At 42.6% G+C, this 24501-nt stretch overlaps 1 protein-coding gene across 5 annotated transcripts in view; it reads left to right on the top strand.

Moving 5' to 3' along the window:
* Positions 1-24501, top strand: part of LOC140724201 (NACHT, LRR and PYD domains-containing protein 3-like) — a 58254-nt gene that overhangs the window by 13066 nt on the left and 20687 nt on the right. For 2 of the 5 annotated variants that reach the window (XM_073038688.1, XM_073038685.1), the window contains 5 exons: positions 745-860; positions 6481-6597; positions 19523-19689; positions 20848-21019; positions 21122-21187. In XM_073038688.1, the coding sequence (XP_072894789.1) occupies positions 758-860; positions 6481-6597; positions 19523-19689; positions 20848-21019; positions 21122-21187 (625 nt within the window). In that variant the 5' untranslated portion in view covers positions 745-757. The remainder of the gene's footprint in view (positions 1-744; positions 861-6480; positions 6598-19522; positions 19690-20847; positions 21020-21121; positions 21188-24501) is intronic. The other 3 variants (XM_073038686.1, XM_073038690.1, XM_073038689.1) reach the window with 3 other exon arrangements.

Here is a 24501-nt window from a genome sequence, read left to right as displayed (position 1 = left end):
GTTTACAGCTTGAGCCTGTGGTAAAGAAGGCAAATGCATTTTTGCCATTTACTTCTAAGGGAATAGAACATAAAGACAGGGAGGTCATGCTGAACCTTTATAAGTCACAAGTCAGGCCGCACTAGTATTGCCAACAGCTTTCGGCCCCATATCTCGGAACAGATGTGTTCCCATTGGAGAGAACCCAGAGGACATTAACGAGATGATTCCGGGAATTAAATGTTTACCATATGAGGAGTGTTTGGCAGCTTTGAGCCTGTACTCCCTGGAATGTAGAAAAATGTGGGGAGATCTAATTGAAACTTACCGAATGTTGAAAGGACCTGATTGGGTAGATGTACTTCCTATGTTGGGGGTATCCAGAACTAGAGGGCACAGCCTCAAAATTGAGGGTGGCTGTTTAGAAAAGGGGTTAGGGTGATTTTATCTTTTTTTTAGTCAGAGTGTAGTAGTCTTGTGAAATGCTCTTTCACAGACTGTGGTGGAGACAATGTCCATGGGTATATCTAAAGCGGAAGTTAATTTTTTCCTGATCAGTCAGGGAATCCAAGTATATGGTGAGAAAGTAGGTGAATGGTGTTGAATGTGATCTGGGATCAGCTATGATGGAACGGAGGAGCAGGCACGATGTGCTGAATGGCTTATTTCTGTCCCATGTCTTACAATCTTATAGTCTAAATATCTCTACCGGCTTCTGTGGTGTGTTGCATTGCTCCTTAACCTGGATTTTCATTTTGAGGGTAGCAAAAGAACTGAAATGGAAAGAAAATCCAGTAAAACTCAGCCTGAAAACTTGTCGCAAGAGGAAGTTGATCATGCCACAAAATCGAAGCCATCTGGGAACTTCGAATGTGGAGCAGGTTAGTTGACTGCAAATCGTTTCAAATTAAACATTGAGTGTCAAGCAAGTATTTCTTAAGAACTGATACTAATTCTCAAATTGATGAAAACACAACATACTGTGTGAACATATTTCTCAAATGGCAGACATGTTTCAGTATTTTGTGGGACCTTTTTAGAAAATGTAGCTGTTGAAATAGATGAGTGGGAACCAGTGGACATGGCATCGAATTTATTTCTTCCTCTCTCCCTTCCTTTACGGCACGTCCCAGCAAGTCCGTGCCACCGAATATACATCAATGACTAATTAAAACTACTAGCACAAGCATCTTTGTAATGTGGGGGCGAACCAAAAATGTGTGGTCACAGAGAGAAACATATAAATTCCTTAGACAACAGCGAGATTTGAACACAGGTCACTGTGGCTGTAGAGCATTATGCTAACCGCAATGATACCATACCGCCCTAAACTAAATTCCTAACCAATTCAACCTTAACTCTAAAGTGAGTCTTCAGATCCAGGCAATATCGTTGTAAATTTTCTCTGTACTCTTTCAATCATATTGATACCTTTCCTGTCGCTGGGTGACCAGAACAGCACACACTGCTTCAAATTAGGCCTCACCAATTTCTTTATGCACTTCAATATAACAAGCCAACTCTTCTACTCAATACTTTGAGCTATGAAGCCCAATGTGCCAGAATCTCTGGTTTGACACTGTCTACCTGCTATACCATTTCCGAAGAAGTATCCCAGATACCCCTATCCTACCACACTCGGTGCCCTGTTGTTCACTGTGTAATTATTACCCCCAGTTGCCCTTCCAAAGCGCACATTTCAAAGCTCAATTAAAACCCATGTGCCATTTTTCAGTCTATTTCCTGGTAATTCCCTCCTGTACCCTGTCCAGATCAGTTGCATCCTCCCCAAATGTAGGCAAGTTGAATTGCATGAACTCTCCCGACGGTGGCGTAATTATCAGCGTGTGAATTGTTTGACCTGAAAGAGGTGAGGTCCTGGGACCATGGCAGCACATGGTTGAGGAGGGTACGTGTCTCGAAGGATGGGGCAATATGTGAAACGGTGAAGGTAGGGTGTCTGGAATGAAACATCATGAGACCCTGCAAGTGTGTGGGGCCTGCCAATGAGACATTAGGCAGCTTGTGTAGGATGATGTCCTGGGAGATGAGATTATCAAATTAAACTCAGAAGGGCTAATGGACGGTGGGTAAAAGGACTGTGAGAGGGAGGCAGACGACCCTTGGATTATCATACTGGGGAGATGCTGATACAGCAGCCTGTTTTTCAGGAAGCACTGCAAATGAAATCCCCTGCAGTACAGGCTGCTACCAGTTACAATCACAGGATACCTGCAGATGGCCAATTTGGGGACAGCAATATGACTGAGCAGAGTACATGGGTACAGAGCAATTGTTCCCAACTTGGAGTCCATAGACCTCTCAGTTAATGTTAGAGGCCCATTCTATAATAAAGGTTGTGAAGCTCTCGTTCAGAGTAATGGGGAAGCTGTTTCCAGAGGACTTGAAGAAGAAATTTTCAGGAAGAGGATTCTGGAAACAGGAATACCAGAGGGATTGAAATGTCAGTTGTTAATTTCAAAATTCCCAGTTTAATTATATGCCAAATGAGTACTTTTACCCAAATGCACATTTCCCTCAGAAATGTTGGCTTCTCATATCAGAAATAAAGAGGTACAAATGTCCATGTCGACTGAGATTATACATGGCCATTATGGGACCTGAGTTTATCTAAAATTATTTCCATGGAAAAAAGAAATGAATACCGAAAAAAAAACAACCAACTGGCAGGGGTGTTCCAAATCATTTTCAATATCTCACTGCTACATTTGAAAGTCCATACCTGCTTCAAGAGCTCAACAATTACACCAGCAACCAAGAATAGCAGGGTGAGATGTCTTAACATCTATTGCCCATGTGCACTCATATCTACGGCGTTGGAAGTTATTTTAGAGGGTAGTTATGGCTGGAATCAATTCCTTCTTCAGCAAGAACCTGGATCCACTGCAATTGGCCAATCTCCACAATAGGTCTATGGCAGATATGATCTCATTGCATCTCCATGTGGCCAAGGATCACCTCAACAATACAAATACCTATGCCAGGATTCTGTTAGTTAACTACAGCTCAGCATTTAATACCATCATTCCTGCAGTTCTGATCAAAAGCATTCAGAACCTAGGCATCTGTATCTCCCTCTGCATCTTTGCACCTAACCGGAAAACAAAAATCTGTGCAGATTTGGAATGCCTTACCTGTAAAATATTCACCCCCCCCCCTTCCTCACTTTGGAAGTTTTCATGTTTTATTGTTTTACAGTGGATTTAATTTGGCTTTTTTGACACTGATAAACATAAAGAAGACTCTTTCATGAGAAAGTGAAAACAAATCTCCACAAAGTAATGTAAATTAATTGGAAATATAAAACACAAAATAATTGATTGCGTAGGCATTCATCCCCTTTAATATGACACACCAAATCATGACTCATACAGCCAATTGATTTTAGAAGTCACACATTCAAGGTGTTTCAATTGCTTGTCGTAAAACTACACCTATATATAGAAGATCCAACTGCTGGTGAGTCAGTATCTTGGCAAAAACTACACCATGAAGACATTCCAAGGATACCCGGGATAACTTTATAGAAAAACACAAGTCAGAAGGTGGATCACTGAATATCCTCTGGAGTACAGTTAAGTCAATCATCAAGAAATGGAAAGAATATGGCACAGCTGTAAATTTGCCTAGATCAGGCCGTCGTCAATAACTGAGTGACTGTGCAAGAAGTGGATCATTGAGGGAGGCCATCAAGATTACTATGACAACTCTGGAGGAGTTACAAGCTTCAGAGGCTGAGATGAGAGGGACAGTGCATACAACAACTGCCATATTCAGATTCAGTTTATTGTCATTCAGAAACCACAAATGCAATGCAGTAAAAAAAAAAGAGACAACATTCCTCCAGAATGATATCACAAAAACACATGACAAACAGACTACACCAGAAAATCCACATAACATTTGGCAATCCCCAATCCAGAGTCCGGAGAGGCTGTTACTAATATTAATATCGTGCTACCATCTTAGCGCGTTCCCCGGAAAGGAGCTCCAATCCCACCAGACAAACAAGACCAAAAGCTAAAGCTACAAGACCTGCACAAAACCACACAGTTACAACAGTGCAAACATTAGCGTAATTGATTAAAAAAACAGACCATGGGCACAGTAAAAATAGTCCAAAGATGTTAAAAGACTATAAGTTTGAAAGAAACCACCACACAGTTTCCACAAGTCCTCAGGGTCCCGATTGACTCATCATCCCACGCAGGCGGCAGAAGGAAGGCATATGGGTGCTTCACCAGTCGCAGTTTTGTGGGAGAGTGGCAAAGAGAAAGCTGTTGTTGAAAGAAACTCACATGAAATCTTGGTTAGAGTTTGCCAGAAGGCACGTGGGGCGTGGGGTAGGAGACTCTGAAGTCTGCTGGAAGAAGGTTTTATGTTCTCGTGAAACGAAAATTGAACTTCTTGGCCATAAGACTAAATCTTACGTTTGGCGTAAGCAAACACTGCACATCATCAAAAACAGTCCATCCCTACCGTGAAGCATGGTGGTGACTTCATCATGCTATGGGGATGCTTCACTGCAGCAGACCCTGGAAACCTTGTAAAGGTAGAGGTATAATGAATACAGCAAAATACAGGGAAATCCTGGAGGAAAACCTGATGCAGTCTGCAAGAGTACTGCGACCTGGGAGAAGATTTGTTATCCAACAAGAAAATGACCCAAAGCATAAAGCCAAAGCTGACAAGAAATTGTTTAAAAACAAAGTTAATGCCCAGAAGTGACCACGTCATATTTCGGATGTCACTCCAATTGAGAATCTGTGGCTGGACTTGAAAAGAGCTCTTTGCTCATGGTCCCCATACAATCTGATAGAGTTTCAGCAGTAAGGTAAAGAAGAATTTCAGTGTCCAGATGTGCAAAGCTGATAGTGACTGACCCGCGCAGACTCAGGGCTGTAACTGCTGCCAAAGGTGCATTTGCTAAATACTTCTTGAAAGGGTGAATAATTATGCAATCAATTATTTTATGATTAATAACAGTAATAACGAGACCAATTTATAGAAATGTTTCACTGTGACATGAAATAGTGTCTTTTGTTGATTAGTATCAAAAAAGCCAAATTAAATCCATTGTGATTCAATGTTATAAAACAAGAATGCATGAAAACTTCAAAGAGAGGTGAATAAATTTTAAAGCCACTGTAACATCTCCACCTCACTGACAATCAACATTAGTGCACCACAGGGTGGTGGGCTTAGCCATTGCTCTACGCTCTCTGCATCCATGACTGTGTGGTTGAGCGCATCTCAAATGCCATCTATAAATTCACTGATGATATCACCATTGTTGTCAGAATTTCAGATGGAGATGAGGGGGCATACAGGAGTGAGATGTATTATCAGCTATTATTGCAGCTTTCCCTGAACAACTGAATGTCAGTAACACCAAAAAACTTATTCTGGACTCCAGAAAGGAGTTCTGTGAGGGAAATGAGGGAACACACACAAGTCCTCATAGAGTGATCAGAAGTGGGGAGAGTGAGAAATTTCAAGTTCCTGAGTGTCACTATGTCTGAGGGCCTAATCTGCACCCAACATATCGATGCAGCCATTAAGAAGGCAAGACAGTGGCTATATTTCATCAGGAGTTTGAGGAGAATTGGTATGTCAGCAAAAGCAGTATTGCACAAATTTCTAGACATACCATGCCAGGCATTCTAACTGGCTTCATCATTGTCTGGTATGGCGGAGGGTGTTACTGCACAGAATCAAAGGAAGCTGCAGAGAGTTGTAAAATTAGTCAGCACCATCGTGGGTATCAGGGACATCTTCAAGGAGCGGTGCTTCAAAGAGCTGGTGTCATCATTGAGAACTTCCACTACCATCAGAGAAGAGGAACAGAAGTCTGAGGGCACACAGATTATATATTATATATATTTTATTATATTATATATAAGATTATATATATCACAAGTTAACAAGTTCACCATATTTGCTGGTGTTATAAACAAACCTGTCTCAATTCTATATTTATTGTTGCCGTATCGTAACAATGTTCACATCCCAGGAATGAGCAGATTGGAGGTTGGGCTGGATGTTATCTAAATAAATAATGCAGGAGCACATACTCGACAAGAAAGTTGGCAATACGTATTGCTATCCCACTGGAATTACTATATATTTCAGATATATAGATTATAATTCTGTTTTTATTTCTCTCTGTTATGCATTACATTGTACTGATATCGCAAAGCTAACAAGATCACAACATATGATGGTGTTCTTAAACCTGACAACTGATTCTGTTTCTGATATGAATAAAATCGCCAATGCATTGCAGCAATTGCACAAGCGGTAAGTAAATGGGTTGTTATAGATGGTCAGTATATACATGATGGGCTGAAGGGCCTATATCTGTGCATTATGACTCTACCTTCCTGACAGAGAGCAGTTTGCAGATGAGGAATGAGCAGAATGCAAAGCACTGTCTTACTTTTGATGATTATCAGCTAATCCTCATTCTGTTTATTGCAGAGAGCCAGAATGTTGAAAACCCCATCCCCACCATGGCTGAAGCTGTGAATATGGATGGGGATCCAGGGAGCTCCAAAGCGGAAATGGGCCCAGGTGCGTTACAGAATATTTTTAAAGGTAAGTGTTGCCTTGACATCTTTTCCAGATTTCATGCCTGGGCCTGCAATTCACAGGAATACAGGGAAGAGGTAAGTGCTGAGAAATAGAGAACTGATTTACACATATTTATTATAATCACTGCTTGAAAGATTTAATAGATATTAACTTGGACTGCCCTGCTTGTAAAAGTGATGAATGAGATAGAGATTGTCAAATGCGTTCAAATAAGTTTCCTTAATCGATTGAGTTGTGCCACGGAGCACCCCAGTGATTTAACCTGACATAATCAGGCAAATTGTAATGACTAATTAAACTAACCACCGGTACATTTTTGGATTGTGAGAAGAAACCGGAGCACCCGGAGAAAACAGTTGCAGACACGAGTTAGAATCTACAAATGTGCTCAGAGAGGACACCAGAATTGAACTCCAAATTAAGAAGCCCTGAGCAGCAATAGTATTACGTGTCTGGCTGCACTATGACGGCACCCCTGATATTGTTCAATTGTCTGAGAAAGGCTCTAAAAATAATCTGGGTAAGTATGATGGGCTTGCCATCAATACTCGGTAAGTTATTGGAAGTACTGTGAGTAATATTGCTACAATAAGTGTATGGGACTTTGGAAAAAATGTTGAATTTCCCCATGGGGATGAATAAAGTATCTATCTATCTAATAACATTTTTATGGACGGGGACTGATTAGGGATAGTCAACAATGGTTGTATGGTGGTATGTCATGTCTATCCAATCTTACAGAGTATCTGAGCAATATACCAGGAAAGTTAATGGAGGAAAGACAGTAAATATATAAATGGATCTTGGCAATCCCTTTTAGTCAAGAAGGTTCAGTCACTTGGCATTAAGAATGAAATAATCAATTGAATTAGACATTGGATTTGTGGCAGAAGCCATTGGGTGGTAGCAGATAGTTGGCTCTCGGACTGGTGGCTGGTGACTAGTTGTCTGCTACAAGGAATGGTCCAGGGTCCATTGTTGATTGCATCTGTATAAACAATCTGGATAATGATGTGGTCAAGTGGATTAACAAGCTTGCGGATGAACAGAGTGAACTGAGAATACAGATACACAGAACCTTGTAAATGGTATCACAGTTAGATAAGGTCGTGGAGTCTCTTCTGGGCAGCTCATGGAGTAAGATGCTTGTTGGCTCTTCTCTATGCTTTTACAACCTACTTTTTACTGCTACTTTTGTTTAAACTTTGAAGATTCATTACTTTCAGTGATAGATTTACAATTTAATTACGATGGCTGGAACCCGAACTGGAAAGGAATTAAGATGTGGCAAAATTGTTTCTGAAACTGAACAAACCAAATTTACAAGGGAGGTAGAAGAAACCTATACTCCTGAAAGAAAGTTCGTATTGACAAAAGATACTAATACCAAAATTGGAATGGTGGATTCTAAAATTAATAAACTGTGGATGGTCTGTTGCCTCCCTGGAGCCAGGGTCCGCAATATCTCGGATCGAGTTCCTAGTATTCTCAAGAGGGAGCGTGAGCAGCCGGATGTTGTGGTCCATGTAGGGACCAATGATGTGGGTAGGAAGAGTGAGGAGGTCCTGAAAGGTGAGTTTAGGGAGCTAGGTGCCGAGTTAAAGGACAGGACCTCCAGGATAGCAATCTCAGGATTGCTACCAGTGCCACGTGCAGGTGGGTTTAGAAATAGTAAGATAGTGCAGATCAACACATGGCTGAAGACATGGTGCAGGAGGGAGGCCTTCAGATTTATAGTGTTATGAACCCCATAACTGGGTCACTTACCAGCAAAGATAGAGAGGTCCGCTGAAGTCTGATGGTACCATTTTTAACCGTTTTTATTTATAAAGGGGCACAAAAGTATGTTTAATACAAACATTCAGATAATATACGTCATCAATACTCAATCTAAAGCACAGGTATAGTAATAATCAACAATGCAAAGTAGCTCTATCGTTTGTCTAGGGGTAAAACTATTGTCCGATGGAAATATCAAAGTCTCTGAAGTTCATGCAGGCTTTTAGCCTTTCGGAGACCGCTGGAGCTCACGTGTTGGAGAGAGAAAATAAACTTGCCAGCCTGTTGGACTCAAATCATTGAATCGGGAGCGTGAGTTCCCCGTTGTCAGTTCGGAATCCTTTTCGGGGTTATCAGCCACTTGATTCACTAGCTAGTGAACCGAATCACACGTGGCTCCCGAACAGCTTCCCGTCCTTACGGGAGCGATGAGCGATGGTGTCTCCGTCTGGTGCGTCGCTGGAGTACTGCCTCCTGCAGTCTCCTTTTTATCATGACTGGCAGATTTGTAAATGTCAATCAAGGTAGGGTGATACAATCCCCACCCCACATTGCCCGAGGGTGTCCATGTCCCTGATAGCTGGCACGTACTATAGAGTTGCAATTCACACAGGTGCCTCTAAGAACAATGGTCAAATCCGTTGCATTGTCTCTCATTTCCTGGGTCCAAGACCCGAATTAATAGCGATCTTGCGATTCTCTGGAAGGAGGGGGCTGGTCCCGCACCCTTTGGCCCCTCAGAGCTGTGGTACATTCATAACAACCCCTATCTTCAAAGCGTTTTCACCAGTGGTGGAAACGAAGTAGTACAGAGTCTTACAGGATTTTAGAATCTAACACAATACACAAGCTTTTTTTCTTTCCACTACAGAGCTATACAGTTATACATTTAATTCATCATCTAAACAGGTAATGAGTACAGTGGCACTTACTTTAATATTTTTTTTCTTGTACCCGACTAAAGGCTGGTAGCATCAGATTTCAACTTAACAGGCAGGTTCCAAGGGGGTTGTCTTTGTTATTCACATGCTTTGTCAAAATCCCGTACAGCCAGTTTTCCTATTTAAAAAATGGCGCCCCCATTAACCATCACCTTTTTTCTGGTGAGTTTCTACGGGAGGAACTCGAGTAGTTTGGTGGGGTAAACCCCATCCGCCTTATTCATAGGAGTTATCTTATCAACACCGGATCACAGACCTATTTCATTTCTACCCAATTCTTTAGTTTTAAGTAAGTTGCTATTTTTCTCTTCAGGACCTGTCATGCTATTAGTTTCCAATTTAAGATCTGCAAGTGATCCCGCTTTGTCCAGACAGCATGTCAAGTGCTGCCTGTTCACCCCAAGCCCTGGAATAACAATAGCGTGTGGGACCCCGGCAGCTCTCGACTTACTCTGTAAGCGAGCTGCCGAGTTTAAAATTTTTTCATTCGATTTGGGAACTACAAACTTTCCGTTCCCTTCAATAATAATATTTATCCCCCCATGGTCGAGTTCCACTTTAAGGTTCACCACCCCTTCGTGTACAAACACCTGGGAACCCTCCCTTCCCCCAATTAGCAGGGTTAACCCTGTCTTCACTGAACCCAGTCTATCTGACCCAAAAGAACGGCCGTCTCGTTCAGCTGAATCAGATACCTCAGAACTTTTCTGAGCTCCGTGACTAGGTTCGGAACCACGTGCATCCCCATCCTGGACACTCTCAAACGGGACATTGACCTCTTCCAGGCTTTCAATACCCGTACCTTTTTCAAATTCCAAATTCCCTTGCTCCTTCCAGCTACTCTCTGGGCAACTCCCTTCCGGAGTAAACTCAACCCCGCGGGCTGAAACAACCTCATCTGCCAACCCAGCAGACCTCTCCAAGGTAGTGGCATCCTTTTCATCTAGGACTGTCTTCATCTCATTATCTGGAACATCTTGATAACTCTCAACTTCTTCAAACAGGGCTGCCACCCCCGACAGATCATCCATGTCCAACTCTGGACCTTTTAACAGCTTTTTCCGTTTCTGATCTTTATTTCCTACCTCTAGGACCTTTCTCTTCGCTAAGGGAAGCTCCATCTCCTCTCCCTTACCCCCTTTCACGTTACTATTCCTCGTTTTACCACCCTCTAAATCATATATGTCAAACTCAAGGCCCGCTGGCCAAATCCGGCCCGTGGTGGAATTATCTTTGGCCCGCGAGATAATATCTAATTACTATTAAAGCTGGCCCCAGTAATCGAAGCGCCTATGGCGTATGATATGGCTAATGCTGAGTTTATTCAGGTACCAGGTTTTCAGGGTTTTTAGTGTTTATTCGGCAGTCTTCTTCATAAGAAACGGAATTTGTAAAGTGAAACACTTTGTAGTTATAGCAGACGCTGAGACACATGAGAGCAGGCTGAAAAAACGGAGGCAACGAAAGCTGCGTTTGCACGGTCCGACTGATCCGGCCTGCATGAAGCTGCATTTTGCTCAATCCGGCCCGTGACCTAAAATGAGTTTGACACCCCTGCTCTAAACCCTTGTGGCACAGGGTCGGTAAAGACGTCTTGGCCAAATCAAAACTGGCCAATTTTAAACTGCTCCCATTCTCAGCTGCCGTTTTCGACAGGCTGTGAGTGACCGCGCATGCGGTATAGCTCGGGGACGCTATGGGCGGGGCCTCAACACGCACCGGTTGGCGGGTCATAGTCATGGCTGACCAAATCCTACCTCCGGCTAAATCGTTCCCAGGGAGGACGTCCACGTCAGTTCTCGGGAATTCTGATGGCACCCCTATTTCAACTGATCCATACACCAGCTCACAATCCAAAATGACCTTACGTAAGGACATCATTTCTGTCCATTTTCCTATTCCTCTCAGGGCTACCTCGCCCGTCTGAGGTCCAAATTGTAATACGTTATGGCTAATTAATGATAGCTCCGCCCCCGTGTCTCTCCAAATCCGTACGGGAATTGGTGGTCCCCCTCCCTCACAGACACGGTTCCGTGTGACAGATAAATCTCAGACCCCTAGCACTCTCTGCTTACCCGGGACCCTCTTGCCGATTTTCTGATTACCACTGCACACCCGATAGGGACCGCTGCTTTCCCTTTTTCTGGCTCCTTTCTCGGAGCAAAGCACCTAGATGCAATATGTCCTCCCTTTCCACAATTAAAACAGGTCAAGCCCGGAAATCTCGGGCTGCCTGGCCTTTCCCCCACAACGTTACCACTAGCTCCCGGCGGGACCTCTGCTTCAGCCGGCGGACTTTCTTGATCGTTCCCATGGTCTCTCGGGGTACTTTTATTCGAGGGAAACTGTGTTGTGGGTTAGGGCATATTCATCTGCGAACCTAGCAATTTCTGAGATGGACTTATTCGGCTTCTCACTCAAATACATCCGGATCTCTTCCGGAACACACCTTTTTAATTCCTCAATCGAAAAGAACTCCCTGATATGCCCATAATCCCCGTCCACCTGTTCCGCGGTGCACCAATGGTCCAAGAGCATAGCCTTCTCATGGGCTAGCTTGGTATACGTTTGATTCCACCCTTTCCGTAAATTTCTGAACCTTTGTCTATAAGCTTCAGGTACTAGCTCGTAACTCCGGAGAATGGCCTCCTATACTTTGGCATAATTCTCCGCTTCCCCCTCCTTGATGGACAACGCTGCATATGCTCGTTGTGCCTTCCCTTTTCACACAGTTTGTAACAACGCCACCCTCTGCTCTTTGGGCCACTTCTGATTTACTGCCACCTTTTCAAAAAGCAAGAAATAACTATCAACATCCGACTCTTCGAATGGAGGTACTACCCTTAACTCCCGACTAACATTAAACCTCTCCTCTCGGTCTAACCCTTGATCTCTTCGCTCTTTCCTTAACTTCTCCATCTCCAAGTCATGTTTCCTCTGTTTTTCTGCCTCCTCATACTCCCTCTCCTTCTCAGCTCTTTCCTTCTCCTTCTCAGCTCTTTCTTTCTCTTTCTCTGTTGCTTCCAGCTCCTTTAGCTGGAGCTCATGAACCCGTTTCCCCTCTAATTCCTTTAGTTGGAACGCCTGTTCCCTTTCTCTCTCAGCCCTTTCCTTCTCCTCAGCTCTTTCCTTCTCCTTCTCAGCTGCTTTACTTTAAATTCATGTTCCAACCTTAATTTCTCCAACTCTAACTGATCCGTCCCACTCGCTAGTACCTTTTCAGGGATATTTTCCAAATCCTCAGCTGCAAACACCTTCTTCCCAATCTAATACTGAGTTATGACCCTTCGCACTTCCCGCTTTTTCATTGATGACCTCACCTCTTGTGAGGCTTAACCCCTTCGCCAGATTTACCAAGTCTAATTATGTAGCGGCCTCTAGCGCCCCCAGAGTCGGGTTTTCCATAAATTCATCCACGTCCATCTTTGCTGGTTTCCCGTCTGGCTACCCGCGTACCAGATCCAAATTTTTTGACTGACGAACCCAATTCACTGACCTCCCAATTTGGTATCAAATCTCGAGACGAGGCCCCACGTTGTTATAAACCCCATAACTGGGTCACTTACCAGCAAAGATAGAGAGGTCCACTGAAGGCTGATGGTACCATTTTTAAACGTTTTTATTTATAAAGGGGCACAAAAGTAAGGTTAATACAAACATTCAGATAATATGCGTCATCAATACTCAATCTAAAGCACGGGTATAGTAATAATCAACAATGCGAAGTAGCTCTATCGTTTGTCTAGGGGTAAAACTATTGTCCGATGGAAATATCAAAGTCTCTGAAGTTCATGCAGGCTTTTAGCCTTTCGGAAACCGCTGGGGCTCACGTGTTGGAGAGAGAAAATAAACTTGCCAGCCTGTTGGACTCAAATCGTGGAATCGGGAAAGTGAGTTCCCCATTGTCAGTTCGGAATCCTTTTCGGGGTTATCAGCCACTCGATTCCCTAGCAAGTGAACCGAATCACACGTGGCTCCCGAACAGCTTCTCGTCCTAACGGGAGCGGGGAGCGATGAGCGATGGTGTCTCCGTCTGGTGCGTCGTTGGAGTACTGCCTCCTGTAGTCTCCTTTTTATCATGACTGGCGGATTTGTAAATGTCAATCAAGGTAGGGTGATACAATCCCCATCCCACATTGCCCGAGGGTGTCCATGTCCCTGATAGCTGGCACGTACTATAGAGTTGCAATTCACACAGGTGCCTCTAAAAACAATGGTCAAATCCGTTGCATTATCTCTCATTTCCTGGGTCCAAGACCCGAATTAATAGCGATCTTGTGATTCTCCGGAAGGAGGGGCTGGACCCGCACCCTTCGGCCCCTCAGAGCTGTGGTACATTCATAACAATAGGTAATTGGGCAATTTTCCAGGGAAGGTGGGACCTGTTCCGTTGGGAGGGTTTACATCTGAACTGGAGGTGGACAAATATTCTTGCAGGTAGGTTTGCTAGAGAGGCTCCAGTGGATTTAAACTAGTTATGACGCGGGAGGGGGAAACCAAAGTGTAGGAGCAGTTGTATGGGAGAAGGAAGAAAAAGAAGACAAGTAAACTTCTTTGTACTGTTAGAGATAAAGAGAAAAGAAGAGGTGGAGAATTTCTTAACTTCATTTATTTTAAAGCTAGGAGCATTGTAAGAAAGGTGGATGAGCTTAGAGCATGGATTAATACCTGGAAATATGATGTTGTAGCTATTAGTGAAACATGGTTGCAGGATGGCTGTGATTGGCAACAAAATATTCCTGGATTTGCTTCAGCTGCGATAGAATCGGAGGGATAAGAGGGGGAGCTGTTCCATTGCTTGTCAGAGAAAATATTACAGCAGTGCTCTTGCAGGATAGATTAGAAGGCTCATCTAGGGAGGCTATTTGGAAGCATTTGAGGAATGGGGAAGATGTAGTAACAATTATAGGGGTGTATTATAGACCACCTATTGGGGAGAGAGAATTGGAGGAGCAAATTTGCAAGGAGGCAGCAGATATTTGTAGTAAGCACAAGGTTCTGATTGTGGGAGACTAATTTTCCACACATAGACTAGGAGGCCCATATTATAAAAGGGATGGATGGTTTGGAGTTTGTAAAATGTGTGCAGAATAGTTTTCTGCAGCGATACATAGAGGTACTGACTAGAGAAGGGGCAGTGTTGGATCTTCTGTCAGGGAATGAAATAGATCAGGTGACAGAGGTATGTGTTGGGCAAGACTTCGGGTCCAGTGACAACAATGCCATTAGTTTCAATATAATTATGGAGAAGGATAGGACTGGACCCAGGGTTGAGATTTTTGATTGGAGAAAGGCTAACTTTGATGAGATGCTAAAGGATTTAGAAGGACTGGATTGGGGCAATTTGTTTTGAGGGAAGGATGTAATAGAGAAATGGAGGTCATTTGAAGTTGAAATTTTGTGCTTACAGAATCTTTATGTCCCTATTAGGTTGACAGGAAAGGTTAAAAGTTTGAGAGAGCCATGGTTTTCAAGGGATGTTGGAAACTTGGTTAGGAAAAAGAGAGATATCTACAATAAATATAGGCAACATGGAGTAAATGAGGCACTCGAGGAATATAGAGAATGTAAGAAGAATCTTAAGAAAGAAATTAGAAAAGCTAAAAGAAGATACGAGGTTGCTTTGGCAAGTAAGGTGAAATCAAATCAGAAGGGTTTCTACAGTTATATTAATAGCAAAAGGATAGTGAGGGATACAATTGGTCCCTTACAGAATCAGAGTAGACAGCTATGTGTAGAGCCGAAAGATATTGAATTATGTAAGGTAAGGGAAAGAAGTAGGGAAGTTGTGGAATCTATGATGATTAAAGAGGAGGAAGTACTGGAGCTCTTAAGGAATATAAATGTGGATAAATCTCCAGATCCTGACAGGATATTCCCTAGGACCTTGAGGTAAGTTAGTGTAGAATAGCAGGGGCTTTGACAGAAATATTTCAAATGTCATTATAGACGGGGATGGTGCCGGAGGATTGGCGTATTGCTCATGTGGTTCCATTGTTTAAAAAGGGTTCTAAAAGAAAACCTAGTAATTATAGGCCTATCAGTTTGACATCATTTTAATCGTTAGATATTAATTTGAAGTAGTAAAATGGATTCAACAGTGGTTGGATGGGAGATGCCAGAGAGTAGTGGTGGATAACTGTCAGGTTGGAGGCCGGTGACTAGTGGTGTGCCTCAGGGATCAGTACTGGGTCCAATGTTGTTTGTCATATACATTAATGATCTGGATGATGAAGTGGTATATTGGATTAGTAAGTATGCAGATGATACTAAGGTAGGTGGTGTTGTGGTTAATGAAGTAGGTTTTCAAAGCTTGCAGAGAGATTTAGGCCAGTTAGAAGTATGGTCTGAATGATGGCAGATGGAGTTTAATGCTGATAAGTGTGAGGTGCTACATTTTGGTAGGAATAATCCAAATAGAACAATAATGGTAAATGGTAGGACATTGAAGAATGCAGTAGAACAGAGGGATCTAGGAATAATGGTGCATAGTTCCCTGAAAGTGGAATCTCATGTGGATAGGATGGGGAAGAAAGCTTTTGGTATGCTGCCCTTTGTAAATCAGACCATTGAGTACAGGAGTTGGAATGTAATGTTAAAATTGTACAAGGCATTGGTAAGGCTGAATTTGGAGTGTTCTGTACAGTTCTGGTCACTGAGTGATAGGAAAGATGTCAACATAATAGAGAGAGTACAGAGGAGATTTACTAGAATGTTACCTGGGTTTCAGTTACAGAGAAAGGTTGAACAAGTTAGGTCTTTATTCTTTGGAGCATAGAAGGTTGGGGGGGGGGGGGGAGTGACTAGATAGAGGGATTTAAAATTATGAGGGGGATGGATAGAGTTGACGTGGATAGTAGGGGGATTCAAACAAGAGTACATGAGTTCAGAGTTCGGCGGCAAAAGCTTAAGGGTAACATGAGGGGGAATTTCTTTACTCAGAGAGCAGTAGCTGTGTGGAACGAGCTTCCAGTAGAAGTGGTGGAGGCAGGTTTGGTATTGTCATTTAAAGTAAAATTGGATAGGTATATGGATTGGAAAGGAATGGAGGGTTATGGGCTGAGTGCTGGCCAGTGGGACTAGGTGTGAGTAAGCATTTGGTATGGACTAGAAGGGCCGAGATGGCCTGTTTCTCTGCTGTAATTGTTATATTGTGTGTGTGTGTGTGTGTGTAAAACATGGCTACACATTCCTAATTCCACATGATGATTTGTGCTCTGAGCTTATCTGCCTTTCGAACAACTTTCCCTTCAATAATATACATGCAATTCCGCACGGTATTCCCATTTTGCTTAATCTTACCGTCCCTGACTTTAAATGCAGGCCTTGCAACATTTTTTGCGCAGCCACTCCACTATCTACCTAGTAAAATGCTTTCCACCACCTACAACTCCAGATCGAAATGCCCAGGTAGGTCATCAGACCATAAAACAGAGGAGCAGAATTAGGCCATTCTGCCCATTGAGACTGCTCTGCCATTCCATTATGGCTGATTCAGGATGCCACTCAACCCAATTCACCTGCGTTCTCTTCTTGTGTTGAGATACATTTGGCAATTTTCATGAGAAGATTGGTGACTATTTTGGTATCGAGGCACATTAGGAACAGCGAGACACACAGGCCAAAGGAGAAAACTGGCAGTTGAAAGGAGAACAATATGCAGAGTTTTCAATACCAGATATGGTGGCATTGCTTGTCTGTGCAGTCCCTTAGACATTGAGCAGAATGCAGGTTCGAATCTCACAAGAGATTCTCGAATAGTGATGTGAAGTGACAGAATAAATCAGTGAACAGCCAGTGTCCATAATCCTGAGAACCAAATTTGTTCATGTGACCCACTCAGGGATCAGGATCTGAACTTGTTGCTCTGTGTCTAAGCATGATACAATCGAGCCAATTTTTACCTGCTCTCTAAAATGAAGGCATTCCCTCCCTCTAGAATGAGGTCCACAACACCTGGCAGTTTTGTAAATGGTGTTCACATCCCAGGAATGAGCAGAGTAGAGGTCTGGCTGGATGCTATATAAACAAATAATCCAAGAGCAGATACTCGACAGGAAAGTTGGCAATATTGCAATCTCACTGGAATTACTAACACTGAACATTGTTACATATGGGAGAGAAGGGAGATTGCAATATTTTATACCCATTGCTTCATCATCATAGTGGGAATGAGTGCATTAGTAAAATGAAGAAAAAAGTATCATTGAACCAGTGATGGTGAAGGCAGCGTGTGGGGTGAACAGCAAGTCTGTTCTGTGCAGCTTATGGTGTAAGTTGAATGTGGGGTGCACATACGGTGCTGTGCTTTGGCACCCTAGCTATATACAGTAAATGTCCCCAATACCTTGGCACCATACTTAGTAATTTTACATAATGGACAGTACTGCAGCTGCAAAACAAAAAAAAACAAGTGATGTGTATGAGTGATTCTGATATGCGTCTTTATTGTGGACTGAAAGTGGGAAGGGGACAGAGAGGGGAGTCGTGGTTGGGAAAATGGTAGGGAAAGAAAACCAGAGAGATCTTTTCTGTAATGATCAATAAGCCGATTGTTTGGAATCAAATCATCTTATCTCGTACCCTCACTAAACTCTACCCCAGGCTCTCCTTCTCTGCCACATGTCCCACAACCCTCCTGCCTTCTCTACAAGCTGTCCCACACTCCCCGCACCATCTCTGCCATGGGGTCTCTGCCCCTTCCCACAGCACGTGCTCCACACTCACCTTTTCCAACATAGTTTCTGTCTTGTCTTCTTTATAGCTGTGTCAAAATGTTGGGACCAGGTTAGATCCTTAGAGACCTTGATACTCAGGAACATTAAACTGCTCATGCTCTCCACTTCTGATCCCTCTATGATGATACGTATGTGTTCCTTTGTCTTTTCCTTCCTGAAGTCCATAATTAGCTCTTTTGTTTTACTGACGTTGAGTGCAAAGTTATTGCTGTGGCACCACTCCACTAGTTGGCATATCTCGTTCCCATGTGCCCTCTCGTCACTGCCTAAGTTTCTACCAACAATGGCTGTATCATCAGCCAACTTATAGATGGTACCTGAACTATGCCTAGCCACAGAGTCATGGGTATAGAGAAAGCAGAGCAGTGGGCTAAGCACACACCCCTGAGGTGTACCAGTGTTGATCATAAGCAAGGAGATGTTATCAACAATCCGTACAGATTGTTGTCCTCTGGTTACAAAGTCGAGGAGCCACCTACAGAGAGAGGTACAGAGGCTCAGGTTCTGTAACTTCTCAATCAGAATTGTTGGAATGATGCTATTAAATGCTGAGCTGTAGTCGATGAACAGCATCCTGACATAGGTGTCTGTCTAAAGCTGTGTGAAGAGCCATCAAGATTGCATCTGCCGTTGACCTATTGTGTCGATAGGGAAATTGCAATGGGTCCAAGTCCTTGCTGAGGCAGGAGTTCAGTCTAGTCATGACCAACTTCTCAAAGCATTTCATCACTGTAGATATGAGTGCAATCAGGTGATAGTCATCAGGGCAGCTCACAGTATTCTTCTTAGTCACTGGTATAATTGTTGCCTTTTTGAAGCAAGTGGGAACTTCCACCCACAACAGTAAGAGGTTGAAAATGTCCCTGAATACTCCTGCCAGTTGGTTGGCAGATGTTTTCAGAGCCTTACCAGGTACTCCATCGGGACCTTCCACCTTTCAAGGGTTCATCCTCTTTAAAGGCAGCCTAAAATTGGCCTCAGAGACAGAGATCATTGGGTCATCCGGTACAGCAGGGACCTTCACAGATGTAGTTATATTCTCCCTTTCAAAGTGGGCATAGAAGGCGTTGAGTTCATCTGGTAGGGAAGCATCACTGCCATTCATGCCATTGGGTTTCACTTTGTAGGAAATATTGTCTTGCAAACCCTGCCAGAGTTGTAACATCTGATGTTGCCTTCAACTACGTTCAAAATTGTCTCTTTACCTTTGAAATAGCACTCCGCAAATCATACCTGATTTTCTGGTACAGACCTGGTCGCCAGAATTGAATGCCACAGATCTAGCCTTCAGCAAGTGATGTACATCCTGGTTCATCCAGGGCTTTTTGTTTGGAAATGTACAGAAAGTATTTGTACGCACACACTCATCCAGACAGGTTTTAATGATGTCAGCTACAACTGAAGCATACTTACCAACTTACTCTCTGCTTCACACCGCACAGTGCTGTATTTTCATATTTCTATTCCTAGATCCCAAATCTACGATCTCAGATCTCCTGACAGGGTGTGAAGATTATCAACTGCTCCACCTGACAATTTTCTACCGAGAGAGACTGAAACCCGCGATTGAGGAATGCGTAGAAGGACTAAGCTTGATGTTGAGACAGGAAGAACAATTCAGTGAACGGGAACACAAGGTGATTGGGGGAAACATTTGGGATACTGTTCATTTTAGTGAAAAGTGGGATGTGAGACAAAGGTCAGTCTGGCTCATCCTCTTGTTTCTGTGGACTGCAGTGATGTTATTGATCACTGAACAATTTGTGTCCAAAACCTTCACACCAGGGCTAAAATCAGTGAGGTGGAAAGGTCCAAAACTTATTGATCTGCTCTAGCAAGCGGAATGACCAAGCATTGGTTCATTCCTTGCTCTCGGGCCTGCTTCCTGTCAATCCAATCCAGCCCCAAGTTCGCATCAGCAATGTCCATAGCAGATGTGTACTCTCGAGACTCCAGCTCATCAAATTCTAACACAGCACCACATATACACCAGGTCATACAGTCGGTTCAAAAGTAACAACTTGCAAATGAAAAACATTGCACTAATCATAGTACAGAAAAATGTCGTTAGAGTTTTGTTTTTAGCTATTAAATCATCACTGTGTCTCACCAGCTCCATCTTTCCAGGGCAGTACAAATGTACTAATGCTATAGAACCTGATAGCTAACTCAAAATCAGGGCACATCAGCCCGGGTCACCTGGGAGGATCCACTAGAACAGTAAATATTAGCAGGAATTTGCCAAGCTGTTCCAGAGATGAATCACGGCACAATCCTATAGAATCAAACCTAATTAACAATCCAACTGTGCTATCTGTCAATGGAGATTGTCATCCCAAGTACTTGTGGGTGTGAAATGTTCACACGGAGCACATCCATGTCACTTCTATCATACAGAAAGAGACAGACCCAGACCAGATTGCAGAGCAAAGCAATGGATTGTGCAGCAGCAGCAGAGTTGTAACGAGCCCTAATCCACTGGTTAATGGTCCAATGTCTAGCTCAGGTTGTCATTACCGACAAAACCATGTACTAGGTCCACAGGCTTTATGGAGGAATGTGGCAAAAGAGATTACTTCACTCTGCGACAAAATACCAACTTGTATTTGTGTTCAGTTCGTGTTTTGGTTCCATTATCTGAACCCATAGATTTACAACACCTAGATCAGGAGACAGACCAGTGATTGTCCCGGTACTCTTGGGCAATGAGACTAGTTGAATGTTCCATCAATGAGCAAATATCTTCCTCATCATTCTGTGTCTGTCAATCCTCTCTTCACTGTTATTCTTCACAGGAAGTCACTGAGCTTGTGGAGAGGAGAAACCGGACGGAGAGCTCCAAACTCTTCCTCAGTCTGGTGATGGAGAAAGGCACCCAGGCCCAGAGGGAGATGTGGAAATCCTTTGTGGAAATGAGGAAGGAGTTACCAAAGTTGGACAAGATACTGAAGGAAATCCATGAACTCGGTACAGTGAAATAACACCATCTACCCTAAAACAGATTGAAACTTTCCAGATTTAACAATGCACGTTGGACCCAATTTCATTAAAGTTTTTCTATGTCAACAGGTCCTGATCCATATGAAGGCATGAATATCACCCGAGGCTTTAATGAGTCATCTTCTCAACTGAAGGGTGAGTGATGAAATAAGCAATTCAAACTGATAACTTGACAGGAATGATGTTGAACAGCGATTGTTCACAGATTGCTGAAACTAGGAGCCCAGCTGTCAGTGTTTGTGGAAAGGGATGGTCTTGACTGAAAATTACTATCAGTCAATTGGTATTGAGTTGAAGTTGCACTTCAGGCCATTTTTGACATTTTGCGCAACTAACTCAGTTCGGTATTTTGGACAGTCAGCCATAAGACTCACTCAGGCATCTTCAACCAGCAAGGTCCTGCTTCCCAAGAAACCCATAGATGTTGCTGGCAGTCTGCTGATGTGTTGTGAATCCCAACAATGCTGACTGTTGATACAGCTGCAAATCCCAGATTGTCTGAAAGCAGAATAATCGTGAAGTTCATCCACGGTTAGGACGACATGGTATTGGAGTACTGATTTCCAACATCAGTGATCTTGGTTCAATTCACACTGCAGTCTGTAAAGAGCTTGTGTTTTCTCTCCATGACTGCGAGGAATTCTTCTGGATACTCCGCTTTCTTGCATGTTCTGAAGATGGAGTCATAGAAAAGTTCTGCACATTATCAGGCACATAGACCCATCTACCCTATGCTGAGCCACTTAAACTGCCTACTCCCAGTTACCTCTATCCATGTACCTAATCAAACACCTTAAAAGTTGAAATATAGACTTTTATATATTTGTGCTGGCATCATGTTTCACACTCTGACAAACATCTGAGTGAAGTAGATTTACAGAATGGATCAGGAGACAGACCAGTGGTTGTCCCGGTGCTCTTGCACAATGAGTCTAGTTGAATGTCCCCTTAAAACATTCACCATGGCCTCTAGTTGTAGTCCCACATATTGTCAGTGAAAAAGTTTGCTTACATTTTCCCTATTTATACCCCCCATAATTTTGTATAGCTCTATTAATTCTCTCAATTTTCTGCATTCCAAGGATTACAGTCCTGATCTATTCCAATTTTCGTTACAACTCAGGTCTTCCAGACCTAGTAATGTCCGTGCAAAATGTTCACTGAACTCTTTAGCCAGTTCCATCTTTCCTGTAGGTCACCAAAACTTCACACAATGCTCCAAACTAGGCCTCACCAATGTCTTGCACAACTTCAACATAACATCCCATCTTCTGTACTCAGTACTTTGATTTATGAAGGCCAATGTGCCAAAAGCTTTCTTTATGACCCCGTCTACCTGTGACGCCACTTTCAATGAATTCCCAGATCATTTTGTTCTACCACATTCCTCAGTGCCCCAACATTCACTGTATTGGCCTTGTTTGGCCCTGTCAAAGTGCAACACCTCACACTTGTCTGCATTAATTTGTATCTGCCATGTTCAGCCATTTTTCCTAACATTTCAGATCCAGCTGCGAGTCATGATAGACTTCCTTGCTGTCCACTACACCATCAATATTGATGACATTGCAAATGTGCTGATCCAGTTAACTACGTTATAATCCAGATCTTTGATATAGATGACAAGCAACAATGGACCCAATACCAGTCTCTGCAGTACACATGACCTGTCTCGAGTCAGAGAGGCAACTCTCTGGATTATCACACAAAGCTAGTGTCTCGTCCAATTTACGACCTCATCTTGAATGCCGAGCAATCTTCTTGACCAAGCTTCCATGCAGGACTTTGTGAAATGCCTTATTAACGTGCATATAGACAACATCCACTGCCTGGCCTTTATCAGCTTTCCTGGTAACTTCCTCGAAGAACTCTATAAGTTTGGTTAGACATGACCTATCACACACAAAGCCATGCTGACTATCCTCAATCGGTCCATGTCCAGATGTACAGGTCAGTAGGTTTAATTGGTCACATCGGTGTAATTGGGCAGTGTGGGCGCATGGACTGGAAGGGGCTGTCACTATGCTGTATCGCTAAAATTAATGAAGCAGTTCCTTCAGCCAGAGTCCAACTCAGCATAATTTGAATGAGTATTAAACTATACTTCGTTTAATCCACATTACGACCATGGACTGAACAGACTTCTGGCAGGGTGTTGATGCACCGTAAAACAGCAGGCAGCCCTGGCCTGGGAAGTTCACTTCCCAGAGTGTCCCAGTACATGGTCAATCCCTGCATACACCCCTGGAGGTTTCCGCAGACATTGAACTCCCTTGTACTCTTGGCAGTGTCCTGATACCCTGAACCTCTCTGCCCTGTAATATATTCACAAAACGCTTTTACATTTTTTTGTCATTTTTTTTATTGAAGTTCATCATCAAACAAACATTTCCATAAGATGTACTTCAGACATTGTACATATATATCATATAATCATATAATCACAAATCTCCACAAAGTATTTATGTGAGGTATACACTTATAGAAAAGAGTGGAAAGAAAAGAAACAAGCAAAAGGAAAGAACTATGTATAAGTAGGGAGTGATTTTTTTTTTACAACAGGTTCATTGATCTGTGAGAATAAAATCAGGCCTATGAGGCATTATGTAGTTAAACCATTTTTCCCAGTATGCATCAAATTGTTCCAGCTTATGATTAACAGATGCTGTTATCTTCTCGATTTTGTAAATGTCCATTGTAATTTCCATCCATGTATTTAAAGTCGAGCTCTCCTGTGATAACCATTTCCTAGTAAGAGTCTTTTTACCAGCCACCAACAGTATATTCATTAAATATTTATCTCTTTTCAACCATTCTTGAGGTATATATCCAAAATATATGGTCTTACTCTCTAAGGGTATTTCAGATTTAAAGATGTCTTGTAGGGCATTGTGTATCCCCCTCCAATAGTTTTTGATAACAGGGCAGTCCCAAAAATATGATAATGATTTGCATTTAGATTTCCACAATTTCTCCAGCAAACAGGGAGGTTATTATCATAATGGGATTTCTGAGAGGGTGTAATAAAATATCTTATCACGTTTTTCCATCCAAACTCCCTCCATTTTTGTGAACTATTACACTTCCATTGATACCTCCATATTGTTGTCCATTCTTCCTCAGATATAATTATCCCTCCTTCCTTCTCCCATTTTGTTTTAATGTATGAAGTCGAATGTGTTTTAAGATTTGAGAACCCCTTATACATGCTTGAAATGCTTCTACTACCATTATCTGAATTTTATGTTTTTCTAAAGAGCTCTATCAAGCATGTATTTGCCTTGGTTACCTTTTTAAGCATCTTATTAACATATTGTCACCTCTGTAAATACCGATTTAAAAAATATTGTTTTTCTAATACGTGTATCTCTTTAAGCATTTCAAAACTGAACAGTGTTCCTTCTTTCATTATGTTGCAAAGAACTGTTATTCCTTTAGCTGTCCAGTCC

The sequence above is a fragment of the Hemitrygon akajei genome, unplaced genomic scaffold (assembly GCF_048418815.1).
Source record: "Hemitrygon akajei unplaced genomic scaffold, sHemAka1.3 Scf000173, whole genome shotgun sequence".
Classification (NCBI taxonomy): domain Eukaryota; kingdom Metazoa; phylum Chordata; class Chondrichthyes; order Myliobatiformes; family Dasyatidae; genus Hemitrygon; species Hemitrygon akajei.
Note: the sequence above shows the minus strand (reverse complement) of the source record. Positions and strands in the feature narration are given on the sequence as shown.